At 36.3% G+C, this 14870-nt stretch overlaps 1 protein-coding gene across 1 annotated transcript in view; it reads left to right on the top strand.

Moving 5' to 3' along the window:
- The window catches only part of EIF5B (eukaryotic translation initiation factor 5B), a 62796-nt gene that overhangs the window by 29590 nt on the left and 18336 nt on the right, over window positions 1-14870 (top strand). The window contains exons 7-10 of the mRNA XM_069494704.1: window positions 1537-1635; window positions 2124-2213; window positions 3994-4068; window positions 9380-9666. Coding sequence (XP_069350805.1) covers window positions 1537-1635; window positions 2124-2213; window positions 3994-4068; window positions 9380-9666 — 551 coding nt within the window. The remainder of the gene's footprint in view (window positions 1-1536; window positions 1636-2123; window positions 2214-3993; window positions 4069-9379; window positions 9667-14870) is intronic.

Here is a 14870-nt window from a genome sequence, read left to right as displayed (position 1 = left end):
GATAAATTAAGGCCTGATAGACAAAAATCGTATAGTAATTTGAACAGGGACAGTGTAAATAAAGAACTTAACAGAGGGTTGGAGTAACAGGAACTTGTTTAGTAAGATTTAAAGAAAGTAACAAAGAATACAGGAATACCAGATATAAGGAGCAGTCACTATACCTAGGACTGAGATCACCCAAGGAAGACCCCTGCCCAAACAGTGCTAAGATACAGACCTCATTGAAGAAGATGTCACCATGACTCACTAGACAGTAATAAGTAGCCGAGGTGCTGTGTAGGCAGAGCTTGCTTGAAGTCTGTCCTCTGGCTGCCGTGGCTGATATTAAGCTGCCGGAACTGGGATCTAAAGCAGCCTTCCTTTATGTGAGCAGGTACAGGAGAAATTGCACCTTACAGAGGAATTTGGCAAGAAAGCATACCAGATCACAGAAGACTATCACCTTTTTCCTCCAGTGTCCCTTGAATACCCCCCATATGACAACACTTACTATTGTTCCAGCTGACAAAAAAGAAGATATTTACAAAGCCCACCTCCACGACTACAGAGCAGCAGGCAAAGAAGGGCATCTTGAGCACACATTTGAGTACAGTTAGCACCCAGATACCATATTTGGCGACTGTTTGAAAGCCTAAGAGCACTCATGAAGAAATTGGGATGGAATTGACCAGGGAGTAATTGGCCAATCTCAGAAATGCTATTTTAAGGAGTAGTTAGACTTGTTATGGTAATTAGAGAAAGATTACGATTTAAAATAATGAACTTAACATCAGTCTTTAGGACGGGCTTGGAGGAGATAGTCTCTCAAGTAGCATCTCTGGTCCTGATCTCTTTTCTTATTTTTCACAGTGTTGCCCAATGATTGCCATCTTATTCGTTTCCCTATTGTCTATTAATAAAAGTCCAAATGTCTTACCTTGACATTAAAGACCCTCCATAGTGCACTCATATAAGTCATCTGATTAAAAGGTCCTATAGTGTTGTTTCATTGTATCTTTGAAAGACATATTGTTAAGTAAAGATGAGTTACTGCATTCATTATCTAGAATCTTGTAAAACTTATTAAGCTCAGAATGTGTTCTTAGAGAGTGTAGGTATCTGCAGGTGTTTTCATATATTTACTCTGAGACGTGCGGCAAGTTAGTTAATTTTTCAGACTTTTTTTGGGGGGGGGGCGGGGCGGGGCGTGGCCTGAGATTCACTCTGGTGCCTGGGCTAGAGTGCCATGGTGTCAGCCTAGCTCACAGCAACCTCGAACTCCGAGTCTCAAGCAATCCTCCTGCCTCAGCCTCCTGAGTAGCTGGGACTACAGGCATGCGCCACCATGCCCGGATAATTTTTCTATATGTATTTTAGCTGTCCATATACTTTCTTTCTATTTTTAGTATAGACGGGGTCTCACTCTTGCTCAGGCTGATCTCGAACTCCTGAGCTCAAATGATCCACCCGCCTCAGCCTCCCAGAGTGCTAGGATTACATGCGTGAGCCACCGCGCCCGGCCTAAACCTGAAATTTTCCATTTTTATCCCTCAGGTGTTGAAGTGCCATCAAAAGACTCTTTGCCAAAGAAAAGGCCAATTTATGAAGATAAAAAGAAGAAAAAAGCACCACAGCAGCTAGAAAATAAAGAAGGTTTGTATATAACATAGCCTCTGATTTAGAAACTGTTTTGTTTGCCTTTTTCCCACAACCTTCAAAAGAGTATGTCTTTAAAAAAGATAAATTGAAAATACATGTTGAAACTTATTTCTGATATTCTTATTATTGTCATTGTTCTCACCTGATTGAAATGACAAGCCAATGGAACAAATGCTTTAATTTGAAAAATCTGAGTTCTGCCCCCCATGAATACTCTAACTGTTGTTAACTCTGAAAAGCAAAACTATCATTCTTGTTTTTTCTTGGTTTTCCTTCTGAGCCTTCTGTGATTTTCTACTCTAGTCCTTGACCAGAAAGAGTAGTTTCCTAAATAAAACATACGGCTGATATTTAAACGTTTTCTACACTTGATGAAGAAAAAGGAGTGCAATACTGATTTTTTTTATTGTTCTTAACAGGGTATCTTAGCAGAAATTGTGCACTGAAAAATATCATTAACTTCTTTTCTGCCTTTTTTTTAGTGTCTGAACCAGTGGAATTAAGTGCTACTGTGGAAGTTGTGGAACAAGGAGCACCAGAAAAAGAAGAGACACCACCCCCTGTTGAACCAGGCCAGTAGCAGTAGCTGATTGTTTAGTTATTAGTGTTGATATGTCATAAGTAGTCTTAGTTACCATTAAATAGTTTGGGGGAACCAAATAAATATCTGGTTGATGGCCTTCTTTCTTCATAGTTCTTTCTTTTCTCTAAACTATTTCTTTTCATTTCCACTTTGAAAAAGTATCCAAGGAAGACTTTGAATCAGTTTTTTTCTTTTCAGTAGTGCTTGTAAAATGTTTTGTATAGAGGATAGAAGGTTTTGGGTTTTCTCTGATGGTTTTATTTATGGGTCAGAAATCTCAAAGAAGGCCTGAAGTTTTTTTAATGCTTTGGAAGGAAATTGGAAGCATTTTTAATTAGAACTTTTAAAGTACTATTAAATTGACATTTTAGAACCTTAGAGATCAACTTCTATTTATATTTACTTATCCATTGTGAGGTATTTGTGTTTTGAGGGGTTGGGGGAAATCTCTGCCTTTTTTTTTTTTTTTTGATTAAACATTGTTCTAATTCATAAGACTAGATAATTGACAAGAGAGGCAGGGGCTAGCTAAATATATGTTAGGTATTAAAGAGAATTTCCAGTATTTGAAGATAGGATCAGGAGTGGGAACAGCCTTAGAGAATGTCAAGACTGACTCACACAGGTGAATGATATCTTGATAGTTCTTTTCCTTTTGCTCCTCTTTTCTTAAAGTGCATAGGATCATTTCACCTGGGTAGAGCTCAGCTTAGCATTGATATGTTGAAGTTAGAGAAATTCATGTTGATGGTTAATAGCAGATCACTATTTTAGGTCATATTTGTAGCACCAGAAAGATTTGCTAATTTAGATGGATGTTTTAGGTACCTGTTTCTGAGTCTCATTTCCTATTCAAGATAACTTATCTAGATTTGTTGATGAATAATTGTTATTACAGGGAAGCAAATACTATATGTCTCACCTTCATCTTCCTTTCACTTAAATAGTAGTTTTGCCTGGTTGGATTTTGGTAAAGAGAAGCATTGTTAAGGAAAGTATTAAGTCTTTAACATTCAAATAATTAAAAATTTACATTTCTGGCTGTTTTGGGGTTATAAGCACAGCATTCTGTCATTGTTTTGAATTGGAGTGATGGTGGTAGCTTTGTACATTCAACTTTGGAATTTTAGTAGTATTTTGATATATCTGTAAAGGTTAAAGCAAAAATAAGGAATAAATTGTGTTAAGTATGAATGAGTTGAATGATAAAAGATGTATGTGAAATTTTATTTGTCCTTAAGAACTGAGTGCATTCCATATGGAAGTAAAACTCAATGGAAATCAAGCAGGTGGGAGGCGGGTAGAGAAGATGAGTAAATTCACTCCTACCGGGTACAATGCACACTATCTGGGTGATGGGCACGCTTACAACTTTGGCTCACTGTACAAAAGCAAATTATGTAACCAAAATATGCGGACCCCCATAATATTCTGAAGTTAAAAAAAAAAACTGAGTGCATTCATATACCCTTTTTAAGATCTAAAGGGACATTTAAATGTCTGGATTTTTAATATTTTAATTATCATATAAAATCTGGGTTAGTTTTAGTGTATATTCAAAAGTAGTAGGAAATGGAAGCATTGAGTAATAGTAAATTATACTAGTTATTGAAAAGAGTTCCAAAGATAACAAAGTTGCATAAATATTTTTTTGCATACCTAAAACATTTCTTTTTTTATGTTACAGCATAATTTTTTACTTTTTTGCTAAAAGAAACTTCATATTTCTAAATAACTTTGGTGTCTTAAATGAAAACTTTTATTTACAGAAGAAGAAGAAGAAACTGAGGATGCTGGATTGGATGATTGGGAAGCTATGGCTAGTGATGAGGAGAGAGAAAAAGGTAAATAGCTTATAAGCACACATTGATAAATCTAGTGATTATTAGAGATATTTGGTATATATTTAAATGAATAGTCTTTTGATAATGAAAGCCATAGAACATTTCTGGGGACAAGGACCAATCATGCTCACTCCATTGCCATGGTTTTTAAATCCTCATCTGGGTCTTTTTGTGAAGGAATGGGTCTTCATTTTGTGAAGGAATGGTTCTTCAGAAGGTCATTTGCAAGATAACTGCCTAGAATTTACTTTTTCTAAAGTGATGGTGTTACAAATAGGGTTGTAATTAAAACTAGCCTACAAAAGCCGTGTTGACTTAAAATGTAAAAAACTGATTAGTTCCTAATCAATATGAATAAAAAGTAAGCATTTTTCTTTGTCTTATTCTGCAGTAGTTGGGTGCCTTGTTTTCTATATTTAGATCAAGTTTGTTCATCATTTTGTTCAAGTCTTTTATATCGTTTTGAGTTTTTTTCTGTGATTTTTCCCCTCTGTTACTGAGACCAGTGTGTTAAAATCTCCCATTGTGATTAAGATGGTCTTGTTCTTCCTGAAATCTGTTAATTTTTGCTGTATATATTTTGATGCTACATCATTAGGTGAATACAATCTTGTATCTTTCTAATGAATTGACTCTCTATCATTGATATATATAGTCCTTTATTTCTAGCGTTGCCTTTTGACTTAACAATTCATATCACTACACTAGCTTTGATTTACATGTTTTTTTTCTGTTTTCATTACTGTTTCTGTATCCTTAAACAGCTCTGTCTTAGTCCATTTGTGCTGCTTTAACAAAGCACCACAGACCTGGGTAATTGATAAAGAATGGAAATTTCTTTTTGTGGGGGTGTGGGACAGGGTCTCTCTCTCTCTCTCTCTGTCTGTTGCCCGGGCTAGAGTGCAGTAGTGTTGTCATAGCTCACTGCAACCTCAAACTCCTAGGCTCAAGCAGTTTTCCTGCTACAGCCTCGTAAGTAGCTGGGACTACACGTGGTGCACACCACCATGCCTTGCTAATTTTTTTCTGTTTTGTAGAGATGGTCTCGGTATGTTGCCAAGGCTGGTCTCACCTCCTGGCCTCAAGCGATCCTTCTGCCGTGGCCTCCCAAAGCTAATATTATAGGCATGAGCCACCATACCCGGCCAGAAATGTATTTCTTTCAGTTCTAGAGGCTGGGGAGTCCAGGATCAAGACACTGCTGGTAGTGGTGTCTGGTAAGGACTGCTGTCACTTTCCAAGATGGCGCCTTGTTGCTACATCCTCCAGAGGGGAAGGAGCCCTGTGTCCTCACATGGCAGAAAGGGAAGGAAGGGCAAGAGGGGCAAACTTTCTGAAGAGAGCATTAATCCATTTATGAGGGTGACTTAATCACGTCTCAAAACCCTACCTGTAATACCAGCCCAATGGGAATTAAGTTTCAGTGTGAATTTTGGAGGGACCACATAGACACCATAGCAAGACTCTAGTTGAGATTTTTAAATCCAGTTTGTCATTCTTTATATTTTACCTAGAGCACTTAGCCCATTACATTTAACATTTAATATAATTAATGAACTATATTGGTTTTAAAGTTTTCATCTAAGTCCTTTTTTGTTTTGCCTGTTTCTTTTTTACCTTTCTAACCATCTTTTGGATTGTTGGATTTTTTTAATTCTGTTTTTTCCTTTTCCATGAGTTTGAAAGTTGTATATTTTTCTAATTTTTTTAGTGGTTATTCTAAGAAATTTTTAACATGTATCTTTGAACTTAGAATGTGTCTAATGTCACCCTCTCTCCAGAAAATACAAGTATTTTATAGCACTTGAACAACATTTATCCAACTCCCAATATAGATTATTATTACTTTCATTGCTTTTCATTTTCTTTTTTAAACCTCATATTAGCTTACTACTCCTATACAGCCAGTATTTATTATTTAAATTTACCCACATTCATTCATAGCATTTTGTTGTGCTTCATTTCTTCCTGCCTAAAGAACACTTTTTAGAATTTCGTTTAGTATGCATCTGTAAGTGAGACATTCCAGTTTTGCTTTTCTTAAAAATATCTTTATATTCATTTCTTTAGGATATATTTACTAAAGGAAGAATTCTTGGTTGAAATTTTATTGAGCACTTTGAACTTATTGTTCCCTTGTCTTGGCTTTCATTGTTTCTGTTGAGATGTCAGGCATCAGCCTGAATTTTTCACGTCTTTTGTTTTCAGCAGTTCTATCATGGTGTGCCTAGAATAGGTTTCTTTTTATTTATTCTACTTGTACGGCTTTCTTAATGTATGCTTTTATGTTTTTATCAGTTTTGTAATGTTAGGAGCCATTATCTCCCTCAGGATTTCAATTATGCCTATGATACACCTTTATACTGTATCATTGTTTCCTTCCCCTTTTCTGTATTTCCCACCTGTTGAGTTTTTATGGTTGTGTTTTTTTTTTTTTTTTTGAGACAGAGTCTCATTCTGTTGCCCGGGCTAGACGCCGTGTCAGGCTAGCTCACAGAAACCTCAAACTCATGGGCTCAAGCAATCCTCCTGTCTCAGCGCCCCCAGTAGCTGGGACTACAGGCACGTACCACCATGCCTGGCTGATTTTTTCTGTTTTATTAGAGACGGGGTCTTGGTCTCGCTGAGGCTAGTCTCAAACTCTTGACCTCAAGTGATCCTCCCACCTCAGTCTCCTAGAGTGCTAGGATTACAGGCGTGAGCCACCACACCCGACCTCATGGTTCATTCTGGATTATTTTTCCTGACTGTCTACTGGGTTATTAATTTTCTCCTTATTTCTCTCTATTCTATTCTTAAGCCCATCCTTCAAGTTCTTAATTTTCTCTCCTATAGTTTCCAGTTTTAGAATTTCTATTTAACTACTTTTTATAATTTTTATTTGCCTTCTAAAATTTCTGACTTTGTCTTTTGCTTCCTAAATATTAGAAGGATAATTTTAATATTTTGGTTTTATAACTTCGATATATAGGAGCCGTCTGGCTGTCTTATATGCTGGTTTTTCTCATGTGTCTTGTCATTTTTATATATTGTGCTGGATATATTACTTGGTGAACTGTAGAAATATAATAATCTGAGGCCAAGGATAATGTTATCTTTTCCCCAAAGCCACTATATATGTATTTCCACTAGGAATCTGAGTGAATTAGCAATGTGGAATCATCTTATTCTGGATTTGGAATTGGGGGGATCTGGAGGTAATCTGCTAGTAATGGGGATTTCCTCTTTATTTCTTATTTGCCTTTTTAGGGCACAGCTCTTTGGGATTTTACCCCACAGTAAAGGTGTAACCCATTGTCTGCCCACCCCACCCTCTGAATCCTTGGTAGGGTCTGGACTCCTAGTGCCTGGCCCCCTAGCACTGAGGCAGCTTAGCCTTTCAGCTGCCTCCTCCAGAAAGTGGCACTAAACATCATACTCCACCTACCTCGGTTTCTGTTCTTCCTTGGGTCCTGGTTTAGTAATGTTTATTTCTTTTTAATTAACTTCATTATGGATTACTGCTTAGGTTTTTACTGTTAAATGACAGACTTCATTGTAGCATATAGATAAACATTTTGCATTTGTGATGCATGAAAACACAATATTACTGTTTTAATTACAGATTATGCATCTGAAATCCGAAAGTCTAAAATCCCAGATGCTCCAAAATCAGAAGTTTTTTGAGTGTGACTACATGACACTCAAAGGAAATGCTCATTTTGGATTTTCAGATTTTGGATGCTCAGCCACTAAGTATATAATGCAGATATTCCAAAATATGAAAAAAATCTGAAATTCAAAACACTTCTGGTCCCAAAAGTTGTTAGGTTATTAAATATGAGGTGTCCGATTTCGAATCAAAAGTTTAATTTAATGATGAATGTTTCAGGTGAATCTTGTCCCAGTTACCCTGATTTGATCATTGTATGTTGTGTGCTTGTTTCAAGATGTAACATGTAATCCATGAATGTGTACAATTATGTATCAATAAAAAAAAGTTTAATTTATTATCTCAAGCAAGAAGCAGTACAATCAATCAAAGTATGCGCCTAAACTATGCACACGGTTTTGCCATTTTAACGGCAGTTTGTTTATGCCAGTAGCAATGAAACCTGGAGGGCGAGTGGCAATGAAATTGCAAAAGGTGTTTTCCACAGCTTGTTAAGAATTGAGTATTTTTCCTTGCAAGAAGTGGTCCAAAGCCTGGAAGAAGTGGTAGTCAGTTGGTACAAGGTCTGGTGAAATATGGTGGATGACGGAGTTTCTAAGTCCAGCTTCTGTAGTTTGAGCAGTGTTGTTTGTGGGACATGTGGCCAAGTGTTGTCTTGCCAGAGAACTGGCTTGTCTATATTGATCAATCTCAGCTGCTAATCGCAAACATCGTCATCATTTCATCCAACTGGTTGCAGTAGACATCCACTGTAATCGATTGACCAGATCACGAAGCTGTAGTGGGTAATGCCAGCACTGGACCACCAAACAGATACCATTAGCTTTTTTTTGTTGGATATTCGATTTTGGACTGTACTTCGGCTTTTTGCCTTTATCTGACCATTGTCCCAAATGCTTGCGATTGTCAAAAAGAATCCGTTTTTCATCACACGTAACAATATGGTGTAGAACTGGTTTGCCTTTATGTCGTGACAGCAAAGAGAGGCAAGTTTCGAGATGATTTCTCTTCTGACGCTCATTTAATTCACATGGAACCCATCTATCCAGCTTCTTTACCTTGCCGATTTGTTTCAAATGGTCCAGTATTGTTGGAATAGTAACGTCAAACCTTGCTGCCAGTTCACACGTAGGTTAAGATGGATTCACTTCCACTACAGCTTTCAGCTCATCATTATCCACCTTGGTCTCAGGCTGCCTATGTGGCTCATTTTCAAGATTAAAATCACTAAAACGGAACTTCTCAAACCATCAATGGTACTGTATTCATTAGCCACATCCTCCCCAAACACTTCATTGATATTTTGAGCTGTCTTTGCTACATTGGTTCCCTGACAGAGCTCATATTTGAAAATAACTCGAATTTTTGACTCATCCTTGGTTTCACAAAAATTGCTCTAAAAAAATTTGAAAGATAATCACAAGCCAAACCATGCATTTGAGAGAATGAGGATGTACCTTCACAATAATAGTAAAACAAAAGGTGTCAAAGTGATATATCAGAGATATCAACTTTCAAACTTAGTGCTTAAGGAAATTGGACATTTTATTCTTGATAACCTAATATTTTTTTCCCCTTACTATAAGGACTTTATTATCTTGGTACAAATCTATGGTGTTAACTTTCATTTATTTTAAAATCTGTTTGTTTTCCTGATAGAAGCAAACACCGTTCATATAGAAGTAAAAGAAAACCCTGAGGAGGAGGAGGAAGAGGAAGAAGAGGAAGAGGAAGAAGAAGAGAGTGAAGAGGAAGAGGAAGAAGAAGGAGAAAGTGAAGGCAGTGAAGATGATGAGGAAGATGAAAAGGTGTCAGATGAGAAGGATTCAGGGAAAACATTAGATAAAAAGCCAAGTAAAGAAATGAGCTCAGACTCTGAATATGACTCTGATGACGATCGAACTAAAGAAGAAAGGGCTTATGACAAAGCAAAAAGGAGAATTGAGGTATTTATTTTTCCTTTTCTTTTTACTCTTTTTCCCTCTAGTCCTTTGCTCATTAGAATTGTACTCTACAACTAAAGGGTTTGAACAGCACTTAAAAAAAATACTCTCAAGAATAGTGTATTGTCCAGTTTTTGTAATGTTGAAATATAATAGGTTTTTGACACTGGTCTAACCTAAGGACCTCTCTCCCTTGCCTAAGTAAGAATGGTGACTATGTCATCATTTTTTTCTCATTTTCTCCAAATTTTAATGTGCTCTTTGGTGATGTATAAGTATGCAGAGATAACCCTGCACATATGCCCTCTACTTGTAAACATTAGTTATGTGTTTGTCTCATGTGTTCAGGTTAGTCAGTGAGACGCATCTGATCACTTCAGTTTAAATCTGGTGGGTTGATGAAGTTTCTATTTAGTAAAGTCTCATACCTGGTGGGCTTTCTATATTTTTCCTAGTTAATGCAGTAGACTTCAAGAAAATTTTACTTTAATTGTGTCAGCTTAGTGTAAATAATACATTAAAAGCTAATTTGTTTGAGGACATTGAACTATTTTAAAGTGAAAAACTATTTTAGCTTTCCTTTTCATCATCTTTTCATGTATATTTAAGTTTTCAATTTTTTAAATACCTGTATATCAACATTTGCTTTTTCTTCTGTAAAATCTAGATAGGGATAAATTGTCTGAATTTCTAAAGGCTTAATAGTATCTGTTCTAAATTAGAATGTTTCCACTTCAGCACTATTGACATTTTGGGGCCACACAATTCTTTGTTGTAAGGGCCTGTCTTCTTCATCGTAGGATATTGAACAGCATCCCTGACCTCTATCCACTAGATGCCAGTAGGATTCTCCCTTCCTCCAGTAATGACTGTCTCTTCCCACAGCACCTACTCAAACCAGCCCCCTTGCTTTACACCCATGTTTGAGAGAGTGATGGAATCTTTGTACTGTATTGCTGATTTAAAAACAAACAAAATGGGTGTAAAGTAGAAAGTAAAAGTTCCCCCATTATCCTACTCCCTAGATTTGTCAATAGTTTTCTGTATGAGCTTTAAGTTTTTTTAAATGTTTAATTAAAAGTAAGTTAGAGAAGTTTTTTAGATATGTATTCTTTTTTCATACAACAATATTCTGTGGACCTCTTAGCTATAAACAGTTGTTGAAGCAGGTTTGTTGAGGTATGATTTACATACCATAGGATTGAACCTGTTTAAGTATATAATTCAGTGATGTTTTATAAATTTACAGAGTTACGCAACAGTCACCCCTGCCTAACCTTAGAATATTTCCATCACCCCAAAAAGATACCTTATGCCAATTTGCAGTCATTCCCCATTACCAGCCCCAGGCAACAACTGATCTGCCTTGTTTGTGTAGATATGTCTTTTCTGGAAATTTCATATAAATGCAGTCATGCAGTATGTGGTCTTTTGTGTTTGGCTTCTTTCACTTACCCTGTTTTTGAGGTTCATTTATGTTGTAGCATATATCAATACTTTGTTCCTTTTTAATTGCCAAATAGTGTTTTGTGGTGTGAACATACCACATTTTATTATCCATTCACCAGTTAATGGACATTTGATTTGTTTCTAGTTTTTGGCTATTGAGAATAGTGCTATTAGGAACATTCTTGTATGAGTTGGCCTGGATATACGTGTTCATTTCTTTTGGATATATTCATAGGGGTGAAGTTGCTGAATTGCATGTTAAATTTGTGTTTAACTTTTTCAGAAACTGCTATTTTCCAAAGTGGCTGCACAATTATAGATTCCTACCACTTGAGAGTTCCAGTTTCTCTGCATTCTAACTAACTCTTGTTACTGTCTGCCTTTTGGATTATAACCATTTTAGTACCTCATTATGGTTTTAATTTGCGTTTCCATGTCTTTCAGCATTTCTTTGTGTGCTTCTTGGCCATTTCTCTGTTTGTTGGTGAAATATCCATTCAGAATTTTTGCCTATTTTAATTACATAATTTGTCTTTTTGTAATTGAGTTTTAAGAGTTCATTTTCTTAATAGTGTTTTGATGTGCATAAATTTATAATTTTGACGACATTCCATTTGTCAGTTTTTTCTTTTATGGAGCGTGGTTCTGGTGTTCTATTGAAGTAATCTTTGCTTAACCCAAGGTCATGAATATTTTGTCCCATGTTTTCTTTGAAAAATTAAACATCTTTAGCTCATTATGTCTTTAGCTCTATGATCTATTTTCAGATTTTTTTATGTATGGTGTGTGAGATGAGACTAAATTCATTTTTTATTATATGATTTCAGCCAACGCTGTTGGTTGAAAAGACTTTCCTTTCCCCATTGAAATGCCCTGACATCTTTGATACATCAGTTGGTCGGAAATATGAGAGTTATTTTTGGATTTTCAGTTCTCTTTCATTCATCTGCATATCTGTTCTTATGCCAGTACCACACTTTCTTTTTGATACTGTAGTGAATGGGATCTTCTATTAATTAAAAAAAATTTCTTCATTGCTAATATAAAGAAATGCAACTGATTTTTGTAGATCTTGTATCTAACAACTATACTTAATTTTTTTTTTTATTCTAATAGTTTTTCATGGATTCCTTAGAATTTTCTATAATCAGGATTATGTCTGTTAAAGACAATTTTACTTCTTCGTTTCCCATGTGATTGTCTCTTGTTTCTTTTTCTTGCCTGATTTTCCTGGCTGGAACAATGTAAGGATGAAAAGAAGTGGTAAGAGCGGACATACTTGCCTTGTTCCCAATTTTGGGGGAAAAGCATTCAGATTTTTACCATTAACTATGATGTTAGCTATAGGTTTTTTTTGTTTTTTTTTTTTTTTGAGACAGAGTCTCACTCTGTTGCCCAGGCTAGAGTGAGTGCCGTGGCGTTAGCCTAGCTCACAGCAACCTCAAACTCCTGAGCTCAAGCGATCCTCCTGTCTCAGCCTCCCGAGTAGCTGGGACTACAGGCATGCACCACCATGCCCGGCTAATTTTTTCTATATATATATTTTTAGCTGTCCATATAATTTCTTTCTATTTTTAGTAGAGATGGGGTCTCGCTCTTGCTCAGGCTGGTCTCGAACTCCTGAGCTCAAACGATCCGCCCACCTCGGCCTCCCAGAGTGCTAGGATTACAGGCGTGAGCCACCGCGCCCGGCCGTGCTATAGGTTTTTCTTAAATGTTCTTTATTAGTTTGAAGAAATTCCCTTCTGTTCTTAGTGTTTTGAGAATTTCTGCTGTGAATGGGTAATCGATGCTTTTCATACATCTATCGATGGTTTTTTTCCTTTGTTGTGTTAATATGTCTGTTACATCAATTGAGATTGAAATGTTAAATCAATCTTGCATTCTTGGGATAAATCCCACTTGGTCATGCTGTGTAATCTGCTTTGCATGTTACTAGATTTAATTTGGTAATATTTTGTTGAGGATTTTGGGATCTGTGTTCATGAGGGATATTTATCATTAGCTTTCTTTTCTTACGTTTATCTAGCTTTGGTGATAATAGGATTAGTTGGGAAGTATTTTCTCCAGCTGTCGTGAGGGATTGTATTATTATTTTAAATGGTTGGTAGAATTTACTAATAGAGTTTTTTTTAATGGGAAGATTTAAAAATTGCTAATTCAATTTCTTGTTACAGATTTATTCAGATTTTTGTTTTGTTTTGGAGACAGAGTCTTGCTCTGTTGCCTGGGCTAGAGTGAAGTGGCATCAAGGCTCGTTACACCCTCAAACTCTTAGGCTCAATGAATCCTCCTGCCTCAGCTGGTACTACAGGCACACACCACCACGCCTGGCTAAATTTTTCTATTTTTTATAGAAATGGGGGTCTTGCTGTGTTGCCCAGGCTGGTCTCGAACTCCTGGCCTCACTTGAAGTGATCCTCCTGGCTCAGCCTCTCAGAGTGCTGGATTTATAAGAAAGATGTAAGCCACCACGCCTGGCTTTTCAAATTTTTTTTATTTCATCTTTAGTCATTCTTGATAATTTCTATCTTTCTAATAATTAGTGTGTTTCATCTAAGTTGTCCCAATTTGTGGGTAAAAACTTGTTCATAGTATCCCTTTACAATTCTTTAAGTTTCTGTAAGATCATTAGCAGTACTCTTTCTTGCTATTCTGTTTTTGATGGTCTGGTGATTTTGGTCTATCTAGCTAAAGGTTTTCCATGTTTTTAATTTTCTCAAAGGCCCAACTTTTGGTTTCATAGAGTTTTCTCTTTCTGTTTTTTCTTTAATTGATTTTTATTGTAAAGTGATTTTTATTCTGTTCTTTATTCCTTTTGTTGAGTTTGGGTTTAGTTTCTTCTTTTGCTAATCTCTCAAAATGATAGCTTAGATTATTGATTTGTGACTTTTTTCTTTGCAAAACCATGTAGGCATTTACATTACCAATTTCCCTCTGTACTGCTTTAGCTGGATCCCGGAAAATTCTGTATGTTGTGTTTTTATTTTTATTCTGCCCAAAATATTTTCTAATTTCCCATACATTTGCTTCTTTGACCTATGTGTTATTTAGAAGTGCTTTATTATATTTCAAGTATTATGCATTTCCCAAATTTCCTTCTGTTGTTAATTCTAAATCCTGACCATTATGGCCAAAGAGTATGCTTTGTATAGTCTCTGTCATTTTAAAATAATTAAAACTTACTTTATCCCCTAGTATATGGTTTCTCCTAGAGAATAATTTTTGTGCATTTAGGAAGAATTGTTAAATTGTGGTGTAAGTGGGATCAGTGTTCAGTTTGGTCAAGTTGGTTGATGGAGTTCAAATTTTCTGTATACTTAAATACTTTTCTGTGTAGTTTTTTTCTATCCATTATGGAAATTCCCAGATTTTTTTGTCGAATTGTGTATTTCTCCGTTCAGTGCTGTCAGTTTCTTCTTGTCATTTGGAGCCCAGTTAAGTATGTGTATGTTTATCCTTGTTACATCTTTCTGAGAATATAAATCTGTCTTGCCTCTAATAACATTAACAATGCCTACCTTGACTGTCTTGTTCCACAGACCTCCCTCCCTGTTAAGTTTCTGGCTGGTTTTTCAGGTTACCTCTTGCCCCACTGGTATCAAGATCTTAGGTTAGTTGTGATTTTAGTCTTTATTTGCCAGTGAGATGCTGCTGCTTTTGACAGTGCGTTGGGGCATGAAATTCCTTGTCCCCGGGTCTTATCTCACTTCTGCTTCATGGAAATGGGGGAGTGGGTGGAGTGTGATGGAACAGTC

The sequence above is a fragment of the Eulemur rufifrons genome, chromosome 19 (genome assembly GCF_041146395.1).
Source record: "Eulemur rufifrons isolate Redbay chromosome 19, OSU_ERuf_1, whole genome shotgun sequence".
Lineage (NCBI taxonomy): Eukaryota > Metazoa > Chordata > Mammalia > Primates > Lemuridae > Eulemur > Eulemur rufifrons.
Note: the sequence above shows the minus strand (reverse complement) of the source record. Positions and strands in the feature narration are given on the sequence as shown.